A 23316-nucleotide genomic window follows, 5' to 3' on the forward strand; every position below is an offset into this window, starting at 1 on the left:
GCGACCTCATTGATTATGTAGTCTGTCAATGGGGGATTACCTACACCACGTCTACCGATGCGTGGTTGCCATTGAAATAAATAAATTTTAATCATGTTAACTCTTAAATATATATTGAAGTGAATTGTAAGCATCTAATTTCGGTATATTTAATTTAAAAAACATGTTGGAAATTGGCGAAAATTTATTGGAAATTGGCAAAAATAGATTGGAAATTGGCCAAAATAGATTGGAAATTGCAACATATCGATTGGAAATTGTCAAAAATATGTAGTAAATTAGCAAAAATATATATTAAGGGCTTAATAAGAGAGGGTAGCTCTCTTTATCTTATCCATAATTTTCTCATACGAACCACGGAGAGGAGCTAAAGATAGATATGAACGTAAGCGATATAGCCCAACGAATTAGTATGAAGTTGGGGTGAGCAGACCACAGCGCAGAACAGACAGCTGCTGACTCCTTAAGTTTTTAGAGAGATCACGGACCAATAAGCGCAATGTTGAGGTCCACCCTCAAGGCAAATAGATGACCTAGTAAGCAAGTCGGATTTTTTTTATGGCACCCGCTTTTGGGGGCCTCTCGTACCCCTATCTTTGGTGGGACAGGGACTATACGGGCAATTTATTTTACACATAGTTATTTATTATTTCCATTCTCTCCTTTCGTTTTTCACATATTCTTTCAATCTATTCTTTCATGCCACATTTCTGCTTTCCCTTTTACTCTGTGACCTTTCATTCCTCCCTCATTACATGTTACTTTTTATCTTTATTTCTTTTCGTTTACATTTTTATCACATTTTGAGTTTCATTTTATCACATTTTTTCTTATTGTCTATTAAAGCACGTCGGATTACACCAGATGCAGGTTGCTTCAAACCGGTTATATTGAAAAGCTATAAAGGAGACTTATATCTAGCAGAGAACATCTTGCGGCTAAAATGACGAAGATGATTTTTTATGTGGCTTATCCATTATTACTTAAAAGATGTGAAGTTTAATCTGTTCCACAGGGAACGTGGTTATAGAATGCTTGTTATTATCAAAGTTATATGGCTATTTATCCAATTTCGAAGATAAAATAGTAAAAGTTTTCCACAGTCACGTGGCGCATACGTTCACTTATTACAGTTCAGCCGTTCCTCTAATTTCGTCAGTCTTTTAACATGGCGATTTTGTCGCATTGGTTAAGCCGATAAAATATGAAAATTGAACTGGCAAATAGCTCGTTGTGGCGACGTTTTTAAAAACGGTATCCTATTGCCCTTTAGAGGTTACTCTAGGTACAACGTAAGTTAACAAGACAATTCTCTTTTTGTTAGAAATTTGTTGTAATTAGGCTATTGTATGGAGTCTTTAAGTGCGACCAAAGTACATGCGTTCGAAAGCCAATTACCTAACTTCACTACCACGTGTAAGCTATACGTTGTTTATTACTCATAAGTTCTCACAAAAGAGTATCGTAGCAAATTAATTATGTATTGTAATAGCGTTTCACGGCAATTAGGTTATTAAATAGGTTAGTTAGTTGTTAGCTTAAATCGGAACTCTATTCCGTCGTGACCGTTTCATAGTTGGGGCGGATTTGCAAGACCCATGCGGAGGGATGGGTGAGTTTAACATTTTTTTTTATTTTAAATTTCGAAGTACTGACTTTAAACAGGCTACCAATTTTAGACGATTAAGATTCTGGCAACACTCTTTGTGAACTAGTGGGTAATTTATGACACAAGCATTGTTTTTTTTTTAACTTTTGATGCAAGAAATATGCCGATTGAGCTTTAAAAGTCAATGTGATACGATAAAAAAATAACGCAACTAGAAACTTTTTGGGTAACATTTATAAAAAAATATTACGATTTGATTTGAAATCGTTCTAAATTTGAAAGTAAGTGACTGATTGTCCAATTGAAGATGCAATTGCTGTGCGCGTACAATTGAGTCCTTCGATTTGATTATTTAGCGTGCATGGCTGGGCCTGTAACATATTATAACACAACGCAGCTATAAACGTTTCATTTGTTAGGTTTAAAAGTAACTTACATTTATTAATGCCATATTGAACTTAAATTCTTTAGTGCGGTATAGCTACTAAAATATATTTTAACCAATACAAAGGTGATCAAGTTTTTCTACAAGAAACTACAATAATTCTTGAAACTATATCCCTTTTGAGACAGAAGAGCATATGACAAAGCAGTTAAGTCTAAGAGAACAAGTAACTTCAAAGTTTATGAATAATTAAATTTAAATTATCTAAAATTTTGGTTTTTTTCTTTAATAATGGATATGGTTATCTTATTCTCCAATCTGCGTAATGGTAGCCCTAGCGGTAGAGGACAGATATGCGTTTGTAGGTCGCGGGTAAAATTACCAGCATGCAATTTTTACAATTCACACTTTTTTCATTAAATATAAAAAATTGCCATTGGTAACAAATAAATTTCCCAATGATAGACAGTAGCGCCCTCAACTATAACACTCTGCTTTCGTTAACCTGTCTGCCAAGCGTAGCGGTTATGATATTGGGGAAGCCTCTTTAATACGATTATTCTAATGTTAATGGTTATTAATCTGAATATAAACTCTGTATCTAATAAATAATGAAATCTAATGTCACGATACAAGTCGCAAAAAATTTGGTTTTTATTTTCAGCGTTAACATTTCTCCTATTGACACTTATCCCCCAAGTCCTGGGGAACCTGTGCACGGGTCTGCAATCTGCGGTGCTCTCGCATCCGGAATCCTGTAAAAAGTTTGTAGTATGCGAGGGGGAAACACCCACTACCTTCACTTGCCCCGGCGATCTGTACTTCGATGTCATTATTCGGGTAAGTTTTCACTTCTTAACATGTTATAATATATACCAGAAAAACCTTATTAAATACAAAACTAGTATTAAATTAAACTCTTCTATTACTTCTGTTATTTATCATATTGTTTATCTTATTAACGGTTTTAAAATGACGGATATACTAAAAGAAAATATGAAAAAATACGAAATGTGTTTGCACGAAACTTAAATAAATATTTAGATGATAATAGGCGACATAAATGACAAATTAACATCGCAAGTTGCCATCCTAAGCAAGATTCGAATGGCGTGGACTTATAAAATCACCAAAATTCTGTATAAAACTTAAAAAAAGGTAATACTACAAGTTTTACAACTTAGAAAGGATACGTAACAAAGTCTCATAAACAAAATTTCTTATCTTAAATTCAACAGCCAAAGAAATCGTCTAAAAATGTTATTTTCAATTTATTCGACCAGTTACTTAAAATTTGCGGAGCACGCAACTAAAATGTCTTTTTCAAAAATTACGATTATGCGTAGGATTCTTCTGTCGTAAAAATGGAATACGTATAATTAAAAAATAAATAAAAAAAACAAACAAGCTAGGGACGTAGACAGAGCCATATATAATCTTAGCTAAATATATGGCATCTGCCAAATCTCCGCACATTGCAAGGGCAGTAGATGGTGACGCCTACATCGATTTTGATCATCACTGTCATGTATGCCACATTTATTTTGAAGACTAGCTGTGCCCGCGACTTTGTGCGAAATTTGACAATTTTTTTCCGTTTTTATGTCAATACATTTTCTAATTTTTTTTTCTTAAAAGTTGCTCCTTATGATATCAGATACCTGTCAGAATGAGTCCTCTCAAAATCGATCCAGCAATTGCAGAGATTAGCCGGAACAGACAAACAGAATGAAAAAAATGTTCTTTGTATAATGTATATGCACGGAGTATAAAAGAGTTACTTTTATATTACAAACAGACACTCCAAATTTATTTTTAGTATGATTAGATAAGCTAGTTGTGCCCGCGACTACGACCGCGTGGAGTTTAACAAAAAAAAATAATAATGAAAGTAGCGAAGTTCTTCTTATTAAATTAGCTATCTGCCAATATAAGTTCCTTCAAAATTGGCCCATCCATTTCAGAAATTTACCGGAATTAACAGACAGAATTTTTTTTATAAATAAAAGAGCTGTGTGCTCGAAGAATTTCTCGTCTTAAGTGGCAGTAAAAAGTAACACTTGTCAAATTTGAGTCGGATTTTCATCAAGACCATTTCGTTAATGCGTCATGAATCTTATTCACTCATGTGATTTGCCTTTTAAATACGTTAGCATTAAATTGGCTAAAATCTATGACATCACCGTAATCGCGATTACCTGGTTCATTTAAATAAACTGCATGAAAATTGACAATAGCATGACGTAGGCTTAATTACAAATGGTTTCTCATAACCACACCGTTTGAATATTATTTATTCCGATTTGTTATAATTACATTTATTTTTATAATCCAGACAATATTTCTTAGTATAATTATTGTAATAAGGAATTATAAGTAGCATTGTAGTCTTTCAAATAATAATACTACATCGACCGTTTTATTACAGAGTTGTATTCTACATTCTTTGGCGCATTGTGGTCCATTGCGGCTTCCGACCACTTCGACAGAGCCTTTTATCTATCGTTCCACCAAATTCAAAAAAATAACTACAGTGGAAACGTTACCACCAATATTTACGACAACGTACCCATCGATTGCTACAGAGGAATCTTTGCCACCGCTGCCTAATTCAGAAATCCCGAATACCACAGAAGATGTTTCATCTCCACAACCAACTGTTTCTTCATCCATACAAACATCTACAGCAAGTGATACTCAAGATTGGATAACATCTGTTAAACCTACATCGCAAAGTGTTTCAACAGTAACGGACTATGTAACTGGGACATCGTCACCTAGTTCCAAAGAATCATCTGCAACAATGAATAGTAAAACTGCTTCAGTTACATATACTACTGCTTCGAGTTCTCAAGAGACAATTGTTACACGCAAAGATACTATTGAACACACGTCAACTTCTACTTCCAATACGGGTACTGAGCATACAAGCAATGACAAGCAGACGGTCACAAGTTCATCAAGTTACATTACAGAGAAGCCAACTGCCGTAACGCAAACCACCCAAGAAGTTTCAATAAGTTCGGACGCTAGATCTCCCACGATTCCTTTTATTAGTACAACTAGTTCAGTTAATACTTCGCCAAGTTCTTTGGAAACAGCAACAGCAAGTACTTCATGCAGTAATATTACTGTCTCTTCAGAAACTCTGGGTCCAATTTCATCAAGCGAAACAACTTCGTTTACAAACCCAGATACTAATCCACCGAGTTCAATTACTCAATATACTTCCACCGAATTCGAGTCAGCATCTACAGCTAATGATATTACTTCATTTACATATACAAGTACTTCATATCAATCAAGCTCTCAAGAAACAACCTCTCATAGTGATACTTCTACAAAACCTGCATCCTCCACGCAATATATCACTTCACCTTCCAGCGAAAATATAAACACACTTAGCACCGATTCTGATACAATTTCAACTAATTCTAAATTCATTACGTTGCCGCCATTAACCCCAACACAAACATCCAATGAAAATTCAGACACATCTCCTACATTGATTAGTTCTACATGGACTACCATTAGCACTGGAGAATCGGATTCCAGTACTTTAATTAGCGAAAGTACTCCGTCGACTTTAACTTTACCTCCTTTCACTACAAGCGAAACTTTACCCAGCTCCGTTTCTTGGACAACACCAAGTGCAGAGACAAGAACGAAAATCTCATCTACTACTACATGGTCCTTAAGTACAAATACAGATTCAACATCGAACGATTCTACTGGTCAAACAAACCATGCCATTTCATCCGAGTCCACATCTGAGATTCCAGAAAAAACTACGTTACATTATTCAACTGATTTAAGTAGTCAGAAAACGTCCGCGACAATGAGTGACGAGACCAGCAGTGAATTGGAATCTACAACACAGTCAATCACTTATCCTAGTACCGAAACTACTTTTTTTACAAGTTGGCCAACGTCTTCTATACGGCCATTAACAGTCTTTACCGAAACTTCAACCGTTGAGACAATCTCTTCAACTAGCAGTTTGGAAACTTTGCCACCTAGTGAATATCCGACAAGTGTTAGCAGTGAAACTGTAATTTCTGAATCCACCTCTACATCCACGGAAGCAAGCAGCGAAATGACCTCGCCAAAATCTAGTACACATCCGCCAACTTTAAATCCTACCAGATCTCCGTCAACAAGTACTTTGCAAACTCCATCGCCGACTCAATACACAGAAATAAATGTTACTGGCGACGAAACTACGAAAGATTCATTTAACTTTAGAAGCAGTTCTAGTAAACCGCATCGATTTACAACAATACGGACATCGACAATACTGCCCTCGACGGGGTCGACTGAAGCATCTCCATCCTCTGAAACGAGTTCTATATCTACAAATAATGTAGAAACCTCAACAGTAAATACATCAACGGTAACCACAATTACTCCTACAAGGGAAGAAACTGATAACATAGAAATCACTACTAAATATAATACTCTCTCGAGTAGCTCTAGCGGATCTAGTTCTTCTACTACTCAATCAATATCAACATCTTCATCTTCAACAATCTTCACTGACACATCTCCATCCGTCGAAACGAGTTCACTTTCCACAAACAGTCAGAATACCTCATCTGTGAAACCATCACCCATTACCACAAATATCCCTACAAGGAAAGAAACTAGTACCACAGAATTCACAACTGAATTTACGACCCTCTCAAGTAGTTCTAGTGAATCTAGCTCTTCTACTAGTAAATCAATATCAACGTCTTCGTCTTCAATAATCTTCACTGACAGATCTCCATCTGCTGAAACGAGTTCTCAACATACAAGCAGTCCGGAAACCTCATCAGTTAATCCAGCATCTATTACGACAAACACTCCTACGAGGAAAGAAACTAGTAGCACAGAATTCACATCTGAATTTACAACCCTCTCAAGTAGCTCTAGTGAATCTAGCTCTTCTACTAGTCAATCAATATCACCGTCTTCGGCTTCAACAATCTTCACTGACAGATCTCCTTCTGCTGAAACGAGTTCTCAACATTCAAGCAGTCCGAAAACCTCATCAGTTAATCCAGCATCTATTACGACAAACACTTCTACGAGGGAAGAAACTAGTAGCACAGAATTAACAACTGAATTTACAACCCTTTCAAGTAACTCTAGTGAATCTAGTTCTTCTACTGAATCTAGTACTTCTACTCAATCAACACCAACGTCACTGTCTCCCACAATCTCAACAAACTTCACCGAGAATCCTCCATCCGTTGAAACGAGTTCTCTTTCTACAAATAGTCCAAAAACCTCATCAGTAAAACCATCACCTACATCCACAAACACTACTACCACAGCAGAAACTAGTACTACAGAATTAACAACTAAATATATGACCATCCCGATTAGCTCCAGTAGACCTAGTTCCGCTACTGCGCAAACCACACCAACGTCACTGTCTTCCGCAAAACTGTCTTCTCCATCTACAAACAGTCTGGAAACCTCTTCATCAAATCCACTATCGGGTACTTCGGAATTTACTACCATTTATACTACCCATCCAAGTAATTGGAGTGAATCTAGTCTTACTACTGGACAATCAATATCGACAATATTTTCTCCGACAACCTTCACAGACACATCTCCATTTATTGAAACAAGTTCAATCTCTACTAACTCATGGGAGTCATCAACATTGACTCCAGTTACTGTTACAGCAAGTACTACTACGAATGGTGAAACTATTAAAACAGGTCCTACAACAGTATCAGTCACTTATCCAAGTAGCTCAAGTAAATCCGGTATTTCTGAATCATCATCGACATTAACGATAGTTCCTTCGACAATTTCAACCGAAACATCGTCTTTAGGATCGAGTTCACTTTCCACGATAAATTCCGAAACACATTCATCAACTGAATCTATTTTATTACCAAGTTCAGGGGTGCCAACTCGTCTTACAGAAACTACTCCTAGTTCCTCTAAAACAACACATTTCATTTCTTCATCTGTCACTGAAATGACGGAATCAAGCACGTTAACAACATTAAATTCATCCATGTCCACTATTCAACCAAATAGAACTACATTGTTATCAACCTCGTTAACTGATACGTCACAAACTGTGACCAATTCTCGTGAGCCAAGTTCTTCGCTACCCACCTCTACCTTAATGCCATCTTCCTTAATTCCTGTCACAACAAGTCAAACTGAAACCACTTCGCAATCCACGAACTCTTCAGAAAATTCTTCAGCCAGTACTATATATGCACCAACAGAAATGTCAGACCTATGGATAGTCACTGACTTACAAGATGGCTCCCCTCTGCCACCGATAACAACATCAGAACGGCTACTGTCACCTTTACCACCGCTCTCTACCATCGGGATATCTACTCTTCCGCCTGAAACTACAACAGATTTACTTCCATCGATAGCTCCAGAAGCATGTAATCCTTATAGATATTACACATTAGCTAACCCGGAAAATACCAGAACATTCTACTACTGTGTTTACGGGACGAAATACCTCTTCTGGTGTCCACACAACTACGAGTTCGATCCAAGTAGACACGTGAGTAAATTTATTTATTTCATTTAGTTATAGACCATCGGTTTCGTAACAGTTGTGTTTTTACGTGGGAGGGTAGTTAACCCTCCGCACAACCCCCAATGTGCTGGAGGACCATATCCTTTTGGCGAATATCAATCTTATCTTATTGGCGAATATAAAGCTCAACGAATCCGCTGGCTTGGTCACTTGGAGCGAACGGGATCGGATCGGAGCGTGAAGGTAGCGTACCTGGAAAAACCGAGGGGTCGAAGACCAGTGGGTAGACCCAGGTATCGCTGGATCGATCGCGTTGAGGCAGACTTGCGCGAATTGAATGTCAACCAATGGCAGACGATGGCGTAAGGTAGAGGAAAGTGGAAGTCTCTCGCTTCGGAGGCCAAGACCCACTTTGGTTCACTGAGCCAGCGAAGTAAATAAGAGTAGTAAGTTATAGACTATCTTAATTGGAATAAATATTTGTCAAACTTCTTCTAGTTAGTCCAAATGGTAGTTCAAACGATTGCTAGCTAAAATTGGTAGTGGGTGGAGCACGTCGCTCATGCAACTGACGGACTTTAAGGTCGGATGATTCTCGCATCCCATCAGAAGTACTTAACCCAGAGTTAAGCTCATAGGAAGTCTTGATGCGCATGACCGGTTACTGTAGCGATCTTTCTGGCCTACGCCATGCAGGGGACGCTTATAATCACAATTAATTAAAGTTCATTTAAGTTTCTACTATTCAATTTAAATAATATATTATAAGTTCGTTGGCAACAATGACAGGTATCAAAAATACCATCATCGCCACGCCTGGTAGACAGGCTAGCGAACTCAGTGGTATTATGGTACGAAGAGAACGCTGCTACGCATCCTTCAGAGGATGTGAACAAATGCGGAGAGTGTGAATTATATAAAATTGTATTCCGGAAATTGAACTTGCGACTTATGATCACAAGATTCAGTCTTCAACCGCTGGACCACCACTGCTCGATTATCAATTATATTTTCATATAAATGTTTCATAAAAACTGTAAAATATATGTTAAAATTTAGTATTTAGTAACTGCTTCTATAGTTAGTCATAAATGTTTCTCGTTTTAATTATTACAAATAGTTGTAAGTATTAGTGATTTAAATTCTTTAATCTTATTTAAATTTTATAGATTTGCACACATCCCGAGGATTGCGACTGCGGGCACCAAGGCGTGAGCTGATTAAGAAGATCTCTAAATTGTATATTATAAGAATGAATGGTATTTTTAAAACATAAACCGAAAACACTTGTAAAACACGACTAAAATTTTTGTAAATAAAAATTGAATGTTTTTTTTGCGTATTTTAATTTTCAATTACGATTACGAACGATATTAAATGAAATTAAGTAAATAAAAATGAAAACAAATGAACATAATTTAATGATAATATTTTCAAAAGTGGCGAAGGCAGTGAAATGATGGGCGAAGAAGTGAAAAACAACCCCTGGTCTCTTCTGAAGATTTCTTCATCACTTCGCCCAGTGCCAACACTTTCCAAAAGGCAATAATGTTAGCCAGACAATGGCAACCAACCAAGTCGAGTTACTAAATTATTTTTTTAAAAAAATTATAAAAATAATAATATCTATTATTATTATTTTATGATAAAATATTATATTATGATAAAAACTGGTAAAGCAGACACTATTACAATTAGTTATTATTTACTGAATATATGATCATTATGTATTTATTATTAAGTAAGAAAAGGACCAATATTTAGCCACTTCCGCACATGCAGTGGTAGTCGTGCAATGAAATGCACCGCCCGCTAGCCCGCTGATAAATGCGTATGCGGCAAACAATGCGAATCACACAACTGCCACTGTTAAATCACTCAACACGGGTTTCACCCCTCCACTGACCCCTCCAATGACTCTATATTTGTCATTGTTTACTGAATATTATTACTGTCATGCTCCTCATATATGTATATAGCTCCATATATATATATATATATATATATATACATAAACATAAACGTATATTTCGTTTATTTAACGTATGAACTTTCAATAGAACTCTTAATAGTCAACTTATTATCTATTTCGTTAAACCTATTTTATTTTGTACTCTGCTTCGCAAGGTGTTACAGTTGTGGAGAAGAAGCAGAAAGAAACTCCACAGCAACACATCTTCTAATTAAGTCTAAGACAGATTTATTCATATACACTTTATCAGGCATAGCCTAAATGAAAACAAAATAATCAGGCGACATTGCTGCCAAGGATTGTTGTCATTTAAATATTCGTTTATTGAATAATAAGCTTTTTCTTTTAATATATGTTTAATGTGTGTGTTGAATTTTGTTCATGGTAGGTGGATAATGTTTTGTACCATTTTATTAAAAAATCTTATTCCGTTTGCTATAAATGAATTAGAAACTTTTTGCAGTCAAATCTTAGGTACAGTCATTTTTTTACACTATGAACGTCTCCTATTTATTTGTGTTTATTGTAAACGTACGCAATACTATCATAAATATATTATGAGGACACTGTAAGAATATTTATCTCTTTAGACTGCTTTCTCGAGAAAATTCGCAGTCCTAACTGTAAATATATATAATGGATATAATAACTTGTTTTTAAACGGTTTTATTTAGTCCGACCCGTACGGACTTTGTTTATTTAGGTCAAAATTAGAAATTGAAATTTAAGCACCTTCCCGTTGTCATATTGATCTGAAATTTGGTACATACATTTAATTTAGATGACAATACAATATAATAAAATCAATAACATTATAAATCTAAGATGGCCGCCGATACAAAATGGCGGATTACGTATTTTTCCTTAACCCTCTTAATATAGGTATCACATGAAAAGGCTACACTAGTAAAACACGACGATTATGTCAAAATTTAAAATTCAAGATGGACGCCGTTCCAATATGGCGGACTAGTTACATATTTTTCCACAACCACCACAATATGGGTATCATAAAACCGTTTAACTTAAAAGTTTTTTAAATGTATTTTTTAATATATTTTTTTAAAAAAAATTGTTAAAAAAAAACAAAATTACATCATTAAAAAAACAAGAAAACAATTTTTGTACGTGGGATATTTAAAAAAATGTTTTTAATTTTGTTTCCGATGAATTTATTAGTTTTTTTTTGTAATAGGATCTTAAATTATGTTTGAATGTACATGAGTATTTACAAATTTAATAATGAATCTGTTTGTTAATTATGAAGAAAAATATTGTTATTAATTTATTACATTTATTTAACATGGATGTATTTGGTAATGGGATATTAAACTATGTATATATGTAAAACGATTTATATAATGCTGAAAAGACATGTTGTATAACCAATATGATAATATGGATTGACGGTTAACAAGATTTTAATTCTAATGCGTCAAAACCAAAAGACATCAGATTGGTCTGATGTTTTCAGATTTAATGAGACATATACATATTCTTATTTTGAGCAGAAAGTTCTTTAAATAGAATGGTCAGTGCTGCACCATGTTATGTCCAGCTTTGGACATCTTCCAGAACTTAAAAATGGGACTGGTCGAAAGCAATGTACATCCAACGAACTTATCAAGGTCCTCTGTTCACCTTGGTGATGATAGCCGGTCTATGGTCTTCACTTCGGAACTTTAGGTTCCCGGAGATCACTTCTTTTGTGTATGACATACAGTCCAACTGTCAATCTGATATACCAATCTTATTTATGATTCTATCTTATAGCTGATGATGGTAATGACCATATAGTTTATCACTATCACACGATAGTTTTATTAAACTCGTTCCATACGGATTTCAACCCGAACATAGAAATTCCTACGGATAAGACATATATTGACCTCACTTTTATACAAAATGATTGTTTATAGGTGGTAGTTGCTTAACAAGCTGGCGGAACTATCGCAATTTTTATTATATATATGTATATATATATATCTTTGAATATAAATTTTCGGTATATTTATACATAATTATAGTAAGTAGTAGCCATTAGTATATTTACATAAGGTGTGATGATTGATTATTTTCCCTTTCAACTTGATTTTCCTTTTTCTTTATTTTATTATATTATCATGTTTCCTCTACCTTCATTAATTTATCTGTACATCACCTAACTGTTAACTGGTAGAGAATGACTTCGGCTTTAATTTCGCCGTTATGTATAAATTGTGTAAAAAGTATTATAAATAAATGTATCTTTAAAGTGTTGAATGCCGTCAAATAACATATTAGATACTTCGTAGAAAAAAAATCGTCTTTAAAATTCAAATTGCTACGTATTAAAGTTAATTATTGTTTACTACCTATCCTTGTAGATACTCCACAATCAAAAATCTAAGGAAAAAATACGTAATGTGGCACGGGGGGGGGGGTGTTGATGTTGCGGGAGGGGGAGCGGTAATGTCAACCGCCATTAACATTCACCAACTATATTTCGAACCCACTGAATAAACGGTTGCAGTTGTACACGTTTTGTAATTGATTATTCTTGTTACTTCATAATATTGAGCTATAAAAAGGAAGAATAAAATATGCATTCAACCACCTGCCCGAGAAGTAGAAGATTTAACCCCATCAACCTGGTTTCCTAATGCCCAGGAGTTTTACAACCAATTGACAAGCAGACAATTTCAACTTACTTTTTTAACCGCAGTATATATACAAATACATATTGTAATATTTGTTATTGTAATATTTGTTATTGTAATATTGTCTTTACTTTTCGAAGGTGATTCGCAAAACATATTCTAAAGAATAAATGTTTGTTTCATTTTTGTTCCTTTCATTTAAATATGATCTGTGGCTCAACCATTCTCTAAACAAGAAATCACACCAAGCTTTCTCTTCGTCTTCTTTTCAGTTGATGGATACCCACTGCAAGGTCTAGGCCATCCTTAAAGATCGATTACAGATCATGCGCCCCCCGTTTTCAGCGACATCTGAAGAACTTTACCATGTCGTCGGTCGGAACTTACCCACGCCGCGTCTACCAGCGCTTTTTCACCTCGAAAACCTCTCGGCTCTAACAGCCATCAGTTGCATGAGCTATATGTCCCAACCAGTTGCCACAAACAATTCTTTGAGCTACATCGGTGATCTGGTTTATTTTGCAGATCTCCTCATTACCGATTCCATCTCGCAGCCAAATTCCAAACACAGCCCTCTCCATTGCTCTCTGGGTGATCTTGAGTCTTATGAGGCCTGTCGTAAGTGACCACGTATCGGATCCGTATATCATCACTGGCAACACACATTGGACAAAGACCTCCGTCTTCAAACGCAGCTTTCTCTATTCTTGATAACTTTCAAAATAAAATTAATCGTCGTCATCTTTTCAGCTGTATGAAGTCCACTGTTGGATATGGGTCTCAACGCGGATTTTCCAATAAGATCGCTTGCAAGCGGCCTGTATCCAGAATTTTCTGGTGACCTTAACAAGATTGTTTGTCCATCTTGTGGGAGGACGCCCTACGCTGGTCTTACTGGTTAATAGTCTCTATTCCAGAACCCTAAAGTGAATTTATTAGAAAAAAGAATCGATCAGCCCATTACCAATTATATTATTCTTAATTTGTTACAATCATAAAGTTCATTGTGGTTAAGGAAATTACAATTTCAAAATAATTCGTAAATGATGAAAGAATGGTGTCGGGGATAAATAGAGTTAGTGGTGTTAAAACTTCTGGTGGTCGCGGAGTTATAGTTGAGTGATCGCGTAGTTACGAATTTGTGCGCGAACATTCCGTATACATCGATGACATTGTTACTTCAGCGTCTATTGAGGTGGTTGTGGAAAAATGTGTACCTAGTCCGCCATATTGGAACGGCGTCCATCTTGAATTTTTAATTTTGACATAACCATCGTGTTTTACTAGTGTAACCCTTTCATTTGATACCCATATTGAGAGGGTTAAGGAGAAATATGTATTCCGCCATTTTGTATCGGCGGCCATCTTAGATTTATAATGTTTTTGATTTTATTATATTGTATTGTCATCTAAATTAAATGTGTCTACCAAATTTCAGATCAATCTGACAACGGGAGGGGCTTAAATTTTAATTTCTAATTTTGATCCAAATAAATAAACAAATTCCGTACGGGTCGAACTAAATAAAACCGTTTAAAAACTCATTTTTTGACTACAATTACGAATTTAATCGGAGCCCTATAGAAACTAGAAACTAATTTTGATATACATATATGAACATAATGTAAATCGAGAAGTTTTCCACCGTTACGTTTCAATGCGAATTTAGACTGTGTTCGGTAACAATGGCCGTGAAATTAAACACAAACGATGATTACATTGTTATAAATGTGCATTATTAATGGACATTACTTACGGAGAGTTGATTTGCAACTGCACTAATAGCAGCAGCAGCCGAGTTGACAGCGTTATTGGAGTGCGTCGTCGAGAGAGATGCAGTGTCGAACGGGTACAGTAATTTTACAAAATCATTTAAATACTCTAGCAATATTATCATTATCATTTCAGCTGATGCCAACTGCATAGCACAGGTCTTACCAAAAGATCGCTTCAATCACTGGTTTTGCACTACCCACATCCGACGACTTTTCTCGATGCCGACTGTCGTCCGTCCATCTAGTGCAGGGCCCACACACGCTATTATCAACTTCAACTAAACTACATTTTGTTATTGATTCTAAAAAAATTCTATGTGATAATATCAATTATACCATTTTGTTATATTTTTGCATGTACCAAAATTATGTGTTCATAGATTTCTTTGCATTCATGATCGTACCTGAAAGCCGGAACATTGTCATCATCTGAGAAGAACCCCTGATAAATGCAAACGTGTTGTTATATGGTCATTTACTTAAAACACCAATATACCAATTCAATTCCAAGCTTTATTCATCACCATTATCATTTGTTATCGTCCATCATCGATTCCAAAATCGGTTGAAAGCAGCCTTCATTCAGCGTCTTCCAACAACCGTTCCAAGCTTTTACATCACATAAAAAATGTTCACTCTACAAAAAAAATTACAATTTTTGGTTTAATAAATTTCTTACATTTTATAGATGATAATTCAGTGACATTATATGGAAATCTTGGAATTATATGGAAGTGCTGACATAATATAACAGGTGGCGCAAAAGTAATGTCATAATATAAATGCACCTTGATTTTTACAAATGTCACTATGCTTTGACATTTATGATATAGATATATAAAGAATTAGTTGTTAATAAGCAAGCAAGCGATAAAAATCTCAAAAACGAACAATTATTGTTTTTGTTTATTTAACAAATTTTTGTCCGTTGTTAGCGTGAATTTTGTCATCGCCTTCTTTCGAAGTCGTGCTCGTTTCGGCTTTTTAAAATCTTCCATTTACCATAACAAGCCTCGCACTTTGCAATCCTTGAGAGTTAACATTAAAAAAGATATCGCTAATTTGGAGCCAAATATTTTTCGAGCAACAATTCTGAATGCTTTAAAACAAGCGCAATTAAACATCTGCACGGCCACTTATGTGATGCCTTTTTTCCTAATTTCATCAATTTTATATTTCAAAATTGGCTTTTTTTCCGACAAATTAGTTCTTTTTTAAAATTTGTAATAATATAGCTGCCAGTTCGAATTATTACATTTCTTTTGCACCACCTCTTATACATTGCTATTTTTAAAAATGCTTTTCACTATTTTATGAATGATGTATCTCCTAAATCAATGTCATTGTTACAGTTATCATTTTGTTGGTATTTATCTACGTTTCTGCAGACGATGTTCAAGATATGCCAAGGAATAATGACAAAGTAAGTCTATATGATGTAAATACTTGACATTTCACGTACCTAGTAGTAATCATACATTAATTGTTTCAGGACAAGGCTGTTCAGCCGTCAAAAATGGTTTCCGATATAAATAGAAAAGGCAGAAGAAGCAACATCGATAGCTCTAATTCAGAACTCGATCAAGAAGATGATTATGAAAATATAAAAGATGACATCATAAATAATGACAAAGGGCAGACAGTTTCAGAAGCTACTAGAAACACTCGCTCCGTACAAGATTACGAAGAGATACTGGAAAATTTTAAACGTAAAAGTGACAAATCCAATAAGAAAAATGATTCTAAGAATTTATTAAATAGACTAAGATCAACTACTTATCCGCCAATATTTTATAATGAAGACGAACAAAGAAGGCAATTCTTTTCAAAAATATTTGCCTTATTCGACGAAGACGGAGTATCAAATGCAAGAAGATTAGACGCACATAACGAAAATTCCAAAGAAAGACGACCGGCTTCAATAGATCAAGTTCTAATTGGAAAAATTTCTTTAGATAAAAGAGAACCAACTCACGATTACCCATTGGAATCGGACATTAAACATTTTTTATCTGATAAAAAGGATTCAAAAAGTCCAGCGCTACCTGAAAATTCAAATGTAGATGAAAGTATATTACAATCAGACCCCAATACTCTTGAATCTAAACATAACAAGAAGATTAAACGCAAACGCTTAGCAAAAGAAAACAGAACGCGCCCTGAACGTGAACTTAGCGGCTTGGAAACCATAGATGACTTTGAAAATGAAGACGAGAAATCCGAAGACATTAGTGATCTCACATTTAAAACAAGACGAAAAAATAAAACCATTCTCACATCAGTTGATGAAGAGTCAATACACGGCGGTGATGAAAACTTTAAAAGCTCAACAGTGAACAGTGTATCTCGCTCGGTGACATCAAATTCAGAACAAAGTAGCACAGAACTTGCTTATATAGCTCGAAAACCCTCTTTTAATGCTTTTGAACCCGACATCGCAACTACGCCGGATAGAAACGAATTTATAACAGATGTTGCTTCACTTGTTTCTCATTCAATTATAAAAGACAGTACATTGGATATTTCCTCAACGAATGAACCTTTAAACCCAGAACAAGACAAGAGCAACGTAGAAGATACTTCAACTACAGAAATCGTTACTAACCCTCAAATAGATGAAAGCGACTTGATAAGTATATCTTGGAGAAAAAATGACGAACCCAATGTAGAAGCGGATGTCGTTGATAATAAATCAGAGTTACTTAGCAAGAATGATGATTCAACAGACAGACCTCTTGAAAGTCGTGATGATTTAGATATATCAGAACAAGGAACAACTGATTTGATAAATGATAATATAGTAGTAAACAAAATAGAAGACAATATGAAAGTACTAGCAACAAATCAATTAGAACAGAAAAGTCCCGCTGTTATTGGTAAAGCAGAACTTGTGAATCCGTTGTCAGCGCGAATAAAGTTGGATCTATTTATACAGATACCGTCACGAAGTAATGACAATAACAGTCCTGTTTCATTGAACATGTAATATTATGTATAAGAAACACAAACAATTTTAATAAAGAATTTAATATGATATTCTAAAGTATTTCTTATTGTTAGTTTAGGCATTTAATAAGCTTTTCCATAACAAGAATGCGTCAATCTTTCTCAAGATTGTATCATTATTCGGAAAGCATTCTTAAAATTTTATAATAATCATTTAGTACAGGGGTGAGCAACCTTTTTGTTTTAATGGGTCAATTTAGATTTCAATTTTTCAGACAAGATGTATATAATATAACAGTAATTAAAAATTCACGATACTTTTTTATTAAACATTAAAATAAGAAATTATAATTATATATACGTGAATACATTTATATATAGCAATATATATGTATGTGTAAGTGATTCTTGTATGTATCTATGTATATTTGTATATATGAATGTATTTGTATGTACCTAAACAGTCCTTTCATTCATATCTCTGCTCTCCATCCAAAGTTTGTCTGGAAGAGATAGTCTCGAGCGACATGACCGCCTCTTGGACCATATGAATTGTTTCTTCTTTTTCCTCTATTTATTGTCTATGATGTAAAAAAATAGTTAATAAATAAAAAAAGGATAAATAAATTTTGATAAAAAATAAAAATTAACAAAATTGGAATGGCAAAACGAATATTCCTGAAATTTTTAATGAGAAATTTGGCAACGTTGGTACAAGCATAATAAGTTTTGATCGACACGACCGATCACGACATATATACACATATACATATATGGACGTGTACACATTCGTCGAACGGGATCACGTGGATAAATTAAAACAAAACATTATAAACATAATCTTTATTTCGTAGCATCTTCAACTGACGAACACATCGGCGCATACTGAACCATCGCTCGGCTTCATCTGGCTTTCGTATAAATGTTAATAAAGGGTGTAAAAGCAGACGGATAATATAAACAAATATAAATAAAACACAGCCATTGTTTCAATACTATCGTTTTCTTATCTCACATCATTTTATTTATTCTCTCTTTGCGGTACAGCCGTCGTCTGATATTATAACGCATTGCTGAAACAAATAAACATATAGTCATTGAAAGTAATCAAATATTAATGCTTTTTAGCTTTGCTACGTGATCTAATAAAATAGCTCGAATTTGCTCGTGCGAATTTTCTTTGAGCGAGGCACATCGATGGTGCAATCGATGCCGTCGGGGCTGATGGTTATGGATTAGGGACCACGTGCAGGTAGACGCGACGTGAGTTTGCCCCATACTAAGTAAACCAAAGACGTAGTCAAGATCTCGGGAAGTCGTTGGATTCAGTCAGCGCAAGACCGGACATCGTGGTGATCTTTGGGAGAGACCTTTACCTTGCGTAGAGCATATATCGAAGATGATGATAATAAATAAAATAAACATAACCATATTTAAAAAACTGGTCACCTACAAAAATTGTGGGAATAAAAAACATAAAAAAATATATAAATCAACAACAACATGGATGACGTAATGAAGCATGTCGCTCTTGCAATTGCGCCGTAATGGCGTACGTCTTTTGTATTCGATTTGTCAAAGAAATTATAATAGCTTTACTGTAAATGTATTTGCTGTAATTAATTACATACGCTATACTTTCCTGCCACGTGCAATTAGTTATTTTAATGAATTTGACTCTAATTTACACGTATAAGTCAAATAGCACGTTACATAGCATGCTATATTATTAAAAAGCATGTTATGCATCTATGTAGCTGTTCTTGATGTTCGGATGTAGGTAAAATGTATGAAAGAATTTTGAATTACCTAAATATTCGTACTTACATTATAATATTTAATTAGTATATAGTAATTTATTTTTATCTGTATTTTCTCAGTGTATATTTCCATAAAATAAATAAATAAAATATTTTGACATAAATACCGTTATCATTGTGTTAGTTTTTTATAATGATATAAAGAAAAAAAAACTATCTAAATCAAGTATGACCCAATTTAAAAAATAACAATATATGCATTACAAAATATTTATAAATGCACTTTTATTCATTTTCTATGGCTAATTTTTCTACACGGATAAAATCATTACTTTTGTTGGATGTACAAACATATTGAATGATTTCACAATCGGAAAGATGTAATGGCAGATTGCAAGAAGGGCCGTTCGACGAGTCTACCCGGAACGTATAATATTTTTTAATTCATATTAGATTATTTAAATTGGAAACATGTGGACGTCATGAGAATACCAAAAGGGACAAATTTGATTGAAATTAGAATCAAATTGAATTTAGAAATAAAGAATCCTTCAATTTAAAATTGCGACGATACAAACTTTGATACTCATGTAACGTTCACGCTCCGTATTGCTGTCCACTAAGACCACAATACTTTTATGTCAAATCATACTCGGGCGTTCGAAATTTGAATTAAAATTTGTTCGTCGATTTTTAATTCTGACGTCATCAGTGATGCGGCCGCTGTCGTTGCGTTAGGTCGTGTTTGTAAATACTCTTTGTACATATGTGTCTATCGTCTCTCATCTCCATCTGCTAATAGTGTAAACTCGTGTAAAGGTATTAAAAAATACTACTCACAGTCGAAACAGGATCAAATTCAAATCCATTGCTGCAATAGAGTTGTATGGCAGTGCCGGCCGTGCACATGTAGAAGGAATTGCATAGTGTTGGGTGTGCAACGTTTCCGACAAATCCAGACGGACATAATGTCGCTTCAGTGGTTGCATTTATTTCCGTTGTTCCTTCTTGTTTTGGTACAGTTGGATTCGTATATATAGATGGATTTTGCACAGTGCTTGTTCTTTCTGTAAGTTTAAAGTTTTAATGAGGTTAATAACTTAATTCCTAATATAACATAATGGTAATATAGATAGTAAACTTATTTTTAAAATTCAGATAACTATTTATAAAAATTAATTATTGTTTTCTATTTGTCCCTGTAGATTTACTGTCAGAAGTTATTGGTCTGTCGCATTCTCTCTAACGGTATTATATCGGGCAATATCACCGATATTAATTATATATTTATTTTACAAAAAAGAGCTTTACAAGATATTTTTAACTATAGCTTCCTGCAGACTCTGTACTACTAGAGGACTTAATCGCCTGACATATTTCAATAGAAAAAATTAATTAATTAATTATTCCGAACTTTCTTTTTTTGTTGACTAAAGAACTACATTTCTTTTCTGTAGTGTTTGACAAGACTGCCATATGTCATTGTATTGATATGTCATAAAATTTTCCTCTTAGATGGTTATAAAACTATAAAATAATAAAAAGGAACATTACTATAAACTTTAAATATCGTATCTTTGTTTTCAGGTGAGATTATTGTATAATTTTGTTTGAAAAAATATAAAACATGCCCATATAACCTAAGTACATGCCAAAATAAAAATCTTTGTTTTCAAATGCAACGCTTTGTTTTATTACAAGATCGTAAAAGGTGTATTATATGCATAATATGTACGAGTATAATTACTAATTAGTTACATAACTCGTGCCAATTTCTCAAACCGAGTCGGTACCTTTAAAAAGTAAATTTCGCTCGTTTCTATTTCAGAACGAAAACGAAGATTATTTTTGAACGAATAATGTCAATTATAGTATAATCGTATCTGTCAAAGTGACGGCATTTTATGTTATGCAGTATTTTTGTGCACTTTTTGTATAAGCAAGAAAAGGACCAATATTTAGCCACTTCCGCACATGCAGTGGTAGTTATGCAACAAAGTACACCCGCCAGCCCGCTGATAAATGAGTATGCGGCAAACAATGCGAATCACACAACTGCCACCGTCAAACCACTCATCACGTGTTTCGCCCCTCCACGGGGCATCTTCAGGAGTTATGTTACACCGATTAGTGCCAAACACAGAGTTGACTCGGGATGGAATTTCGCAAGGTAACGCCTGATTCCATAAAAAAAACTTTTTCTTACTTGTACTTTTTTTTACTTTCAAAATGTTTACGTTTGCTTCCAAATGTGAATGCACAGACATATTATATTTGTATATGTTAACTTATATATTTAAACTATATTTGTATATGGTAACTTATAGAAAATAGAAAAGAATTGTAACAATACATTAACTGAATTAGAAATTAAAATATTCGAAAAAAAAAGCACAATATATTCGTTACTTCTTCTAACTTGAATGTGCTTAATGCATGCATATTCAAGCTAACTATAATTGCATGTATAGTGAACGTTGAATGCTTTTTCTGAATGAAAGCATTAATAAATCGAGTATAAAAAAACATCTTTACCTCTGGAGGCTGTGCAGCCAGTAGCGGAAATAATCACACATTTCTGAAATAAAAATTTGATTTATAAACATATTTTTAAACAATAACAAAACATTGCAGTAAAATATAGAATTAAACTGGATAAGACATTGTAAATTCATTTCTTTTATAAAAATAAAACAAAAAAACTTTTTGTTTTTTGTTAGGGAATAATGTTGTTATAATAATATGGCGTTTGCCTTTTAGCCTTCAGCTTCATTGAGTGTAAATAGAACCACCCAAGGTATCCTCAGGAACATTGGGCCGGGTCATTACTTTGCTCTCAAGCAGTTTCATCTAAAATTTCATTACGTAGGTAATGGTATTAGTGCGGTGACAATGAACGGTCATGTATTACAAGGAGACATTCTTAAACCTGTTACGCGGGTCGTCAGCCCCGAGAACCGTATTTAAACCCTTTCCCTACACGCTGGAACCGGCACTCGTGCGATAAATGCATGGAATGCTGAGAAGTTACGTGTTTCACGAGATTTGGAAGCTGACAAGCTATAACTTTATTGGAAATTATTAAAGACCAATAATATCTGACATAAGTTTTCCCTTTTCTTTTTGGCAGTTTATCTCCTTTACTGAAGGTCGTACCATTCCTAGAAAATCTTTGTCGAGGATTCGACGTGTGGTCACCACAGCTCTTAATGACTTACTTTTTTGAGTGTTTCAGTTTTGGTTATGCCTGTCACCTCTCGCACAAGTCCTCGATCGGATATAAATTAAAGATTTTTAGTATTAATCATTAACATTCAAGATCGTTTACAGCGGTCATTTGTGAACAGCACGAGAATTATGCCAGAAAAACCATATTTGATACAAAAAACTGGTATCAAAATGAACTCCCTTGTAGGAGTGGTCGTAGTACTGTAGCTTCTTGTTCTTCTGTAGCTTCTTGTTAATGTTGACCGCACCTCCGCTAGCACTTATAATGAGCACGGAGACTTTCAACAGCGCGATGCAAACTTTAGTTGCGTCTACTGTAACTGTCAAAACTGTAAATCTGTCATTTATACGTTTCATTGCCGCCGCCGCCGCGATGCGATCGACGGACACGTGGGTAAGAGCTCGTTGCTGAAAACGCGTGTTTGAGATGCGCGCGATATGCACACCACACCCTCATGAAATCATCCTTCAACTTATAACTATGAGGGTAC

The 23316-nt window shown here is 34.6% G+C and overlaps 3 protein-coding genes across 3 annotated transcripts in view; 2 read left to right on the forward strand and 1 right to left on the reverse strand.

Moving 5' to 3' along the window:
* Positions 1 to 1550: 1550 nt before the first annotated feature.
* LOC137923054 (mucin-2-like) lies at positions 1551 to 9725 on the forward strand. Its single transcript, XM_068766176.1, has 4 exons — positions 1551 to 1612; positions 2659 to 2834; positions 4423 to 8529; positions 9675 to 9725. The coding sequence occupies exons 1-4, from the start codon at positions 1609 to 1611 to the stop codon at positions 9723 to 9725; spliced, it is 4338 nt and encodes a 1445-aa protein (XP_068622277.1). The 5' UTR covers positions 1551 to 1608.
* A 6496-nt stretch (positions 9726 to 16221) lies between these two features.
* Positions 16222 to 17877, forward strand: LOC137923055 (myb-like protein V). Its single transcript, XM_068766177.1, has 2 exons — positions 16222 to 16314; positions 16384 to 17877. The coding sequence occupies exons 1-2, from the start codon at positions 16294 to 16296 to the stop codon at positions 17875 to 17877; spliced, it is 1515 nt and encodes a 504-aa protein (XP_068622278.1). The 5' UTR covers positions 16222 to 16293.
* Positions 17878 to 18655: 778 nt separating this feature from the next.
* LOC137923056 (serine-rich adhesin for platelets-like) overlaps positions 18656 to 23316 on the reverse strand; it is a 44496-nt gene continuing 39835 nt past the window's right edge. Inside the window, exons 30-32 of the mRNA XM_068766178.1 lie at positions 22133 to 22175; positions 20438 to 20664; positions 18656 to 18910 (exon numbers count right to left, since the gene is read on the reverse strand). Of these exons, the coding sequence (XP_068622279.1) occupies positions 18863 to 18910; positions 20438 to 20664; positions 22133 to 22175 (318 nt within the window). The 3' untranslated portion in view covers positions 18656 to 18862. The remainder of the gene's footprint in view (positions 18911 to 20437; positions 20665 to 22132; positions 22176 to 23316) is intronic.

Source organism: Battus philenor, unplaced genomic scaffold, assembly GCF_028537555.1.
Source record: "Battus philenor isolate CCGP_79_NKW_IND1 unplaced genomic scaffold, ilBatPhil1.0.hap1 SCAF_20, whole genome shotgun sequence".
Taxonomy (NCBI): Eukaryota; Metazoa; Arthropoda; class Insecta; order Lepidoptera; family Papilionidae; genus Battus; species Battus philenor.

What these genes read in the sequence shown, in the direction of transcription:
- LOC137923054 (XM_068766176.1), top strand. An exon ending in ACTTCGATGTCATTATTCGG is followed by an intron (nt 2,835 to 4,422) that starts GTAAGTTTTCAC and finishes GTTTTATTACAG; the next exon opens with AGTTGTATTCTACATTCTTT. An exon ending in AGTTCGATCCAAGTAGACAC is followed by an intron (nt 8,530 to 9,674) that starts GTGAGTAAATTT and finishes TAAATTTTATAG; the next exon opens with ATTTGCACACATCCCGAGGA.
- LOC137923055 (XM_068766177.1), top strand. Translation starts at nt 16,294, where the DNA reads ATGCCAAGGAATAATGACAAA. An exon ending in TGCCAAGGAATAATGACAAA is followed by an intron (nt 16,315 to 16,383) that starts GTAAGTCTATAT and finishes TAATTGTTTCAG; the next exon opens with GACAAGGCTGTTCAGCCGTC.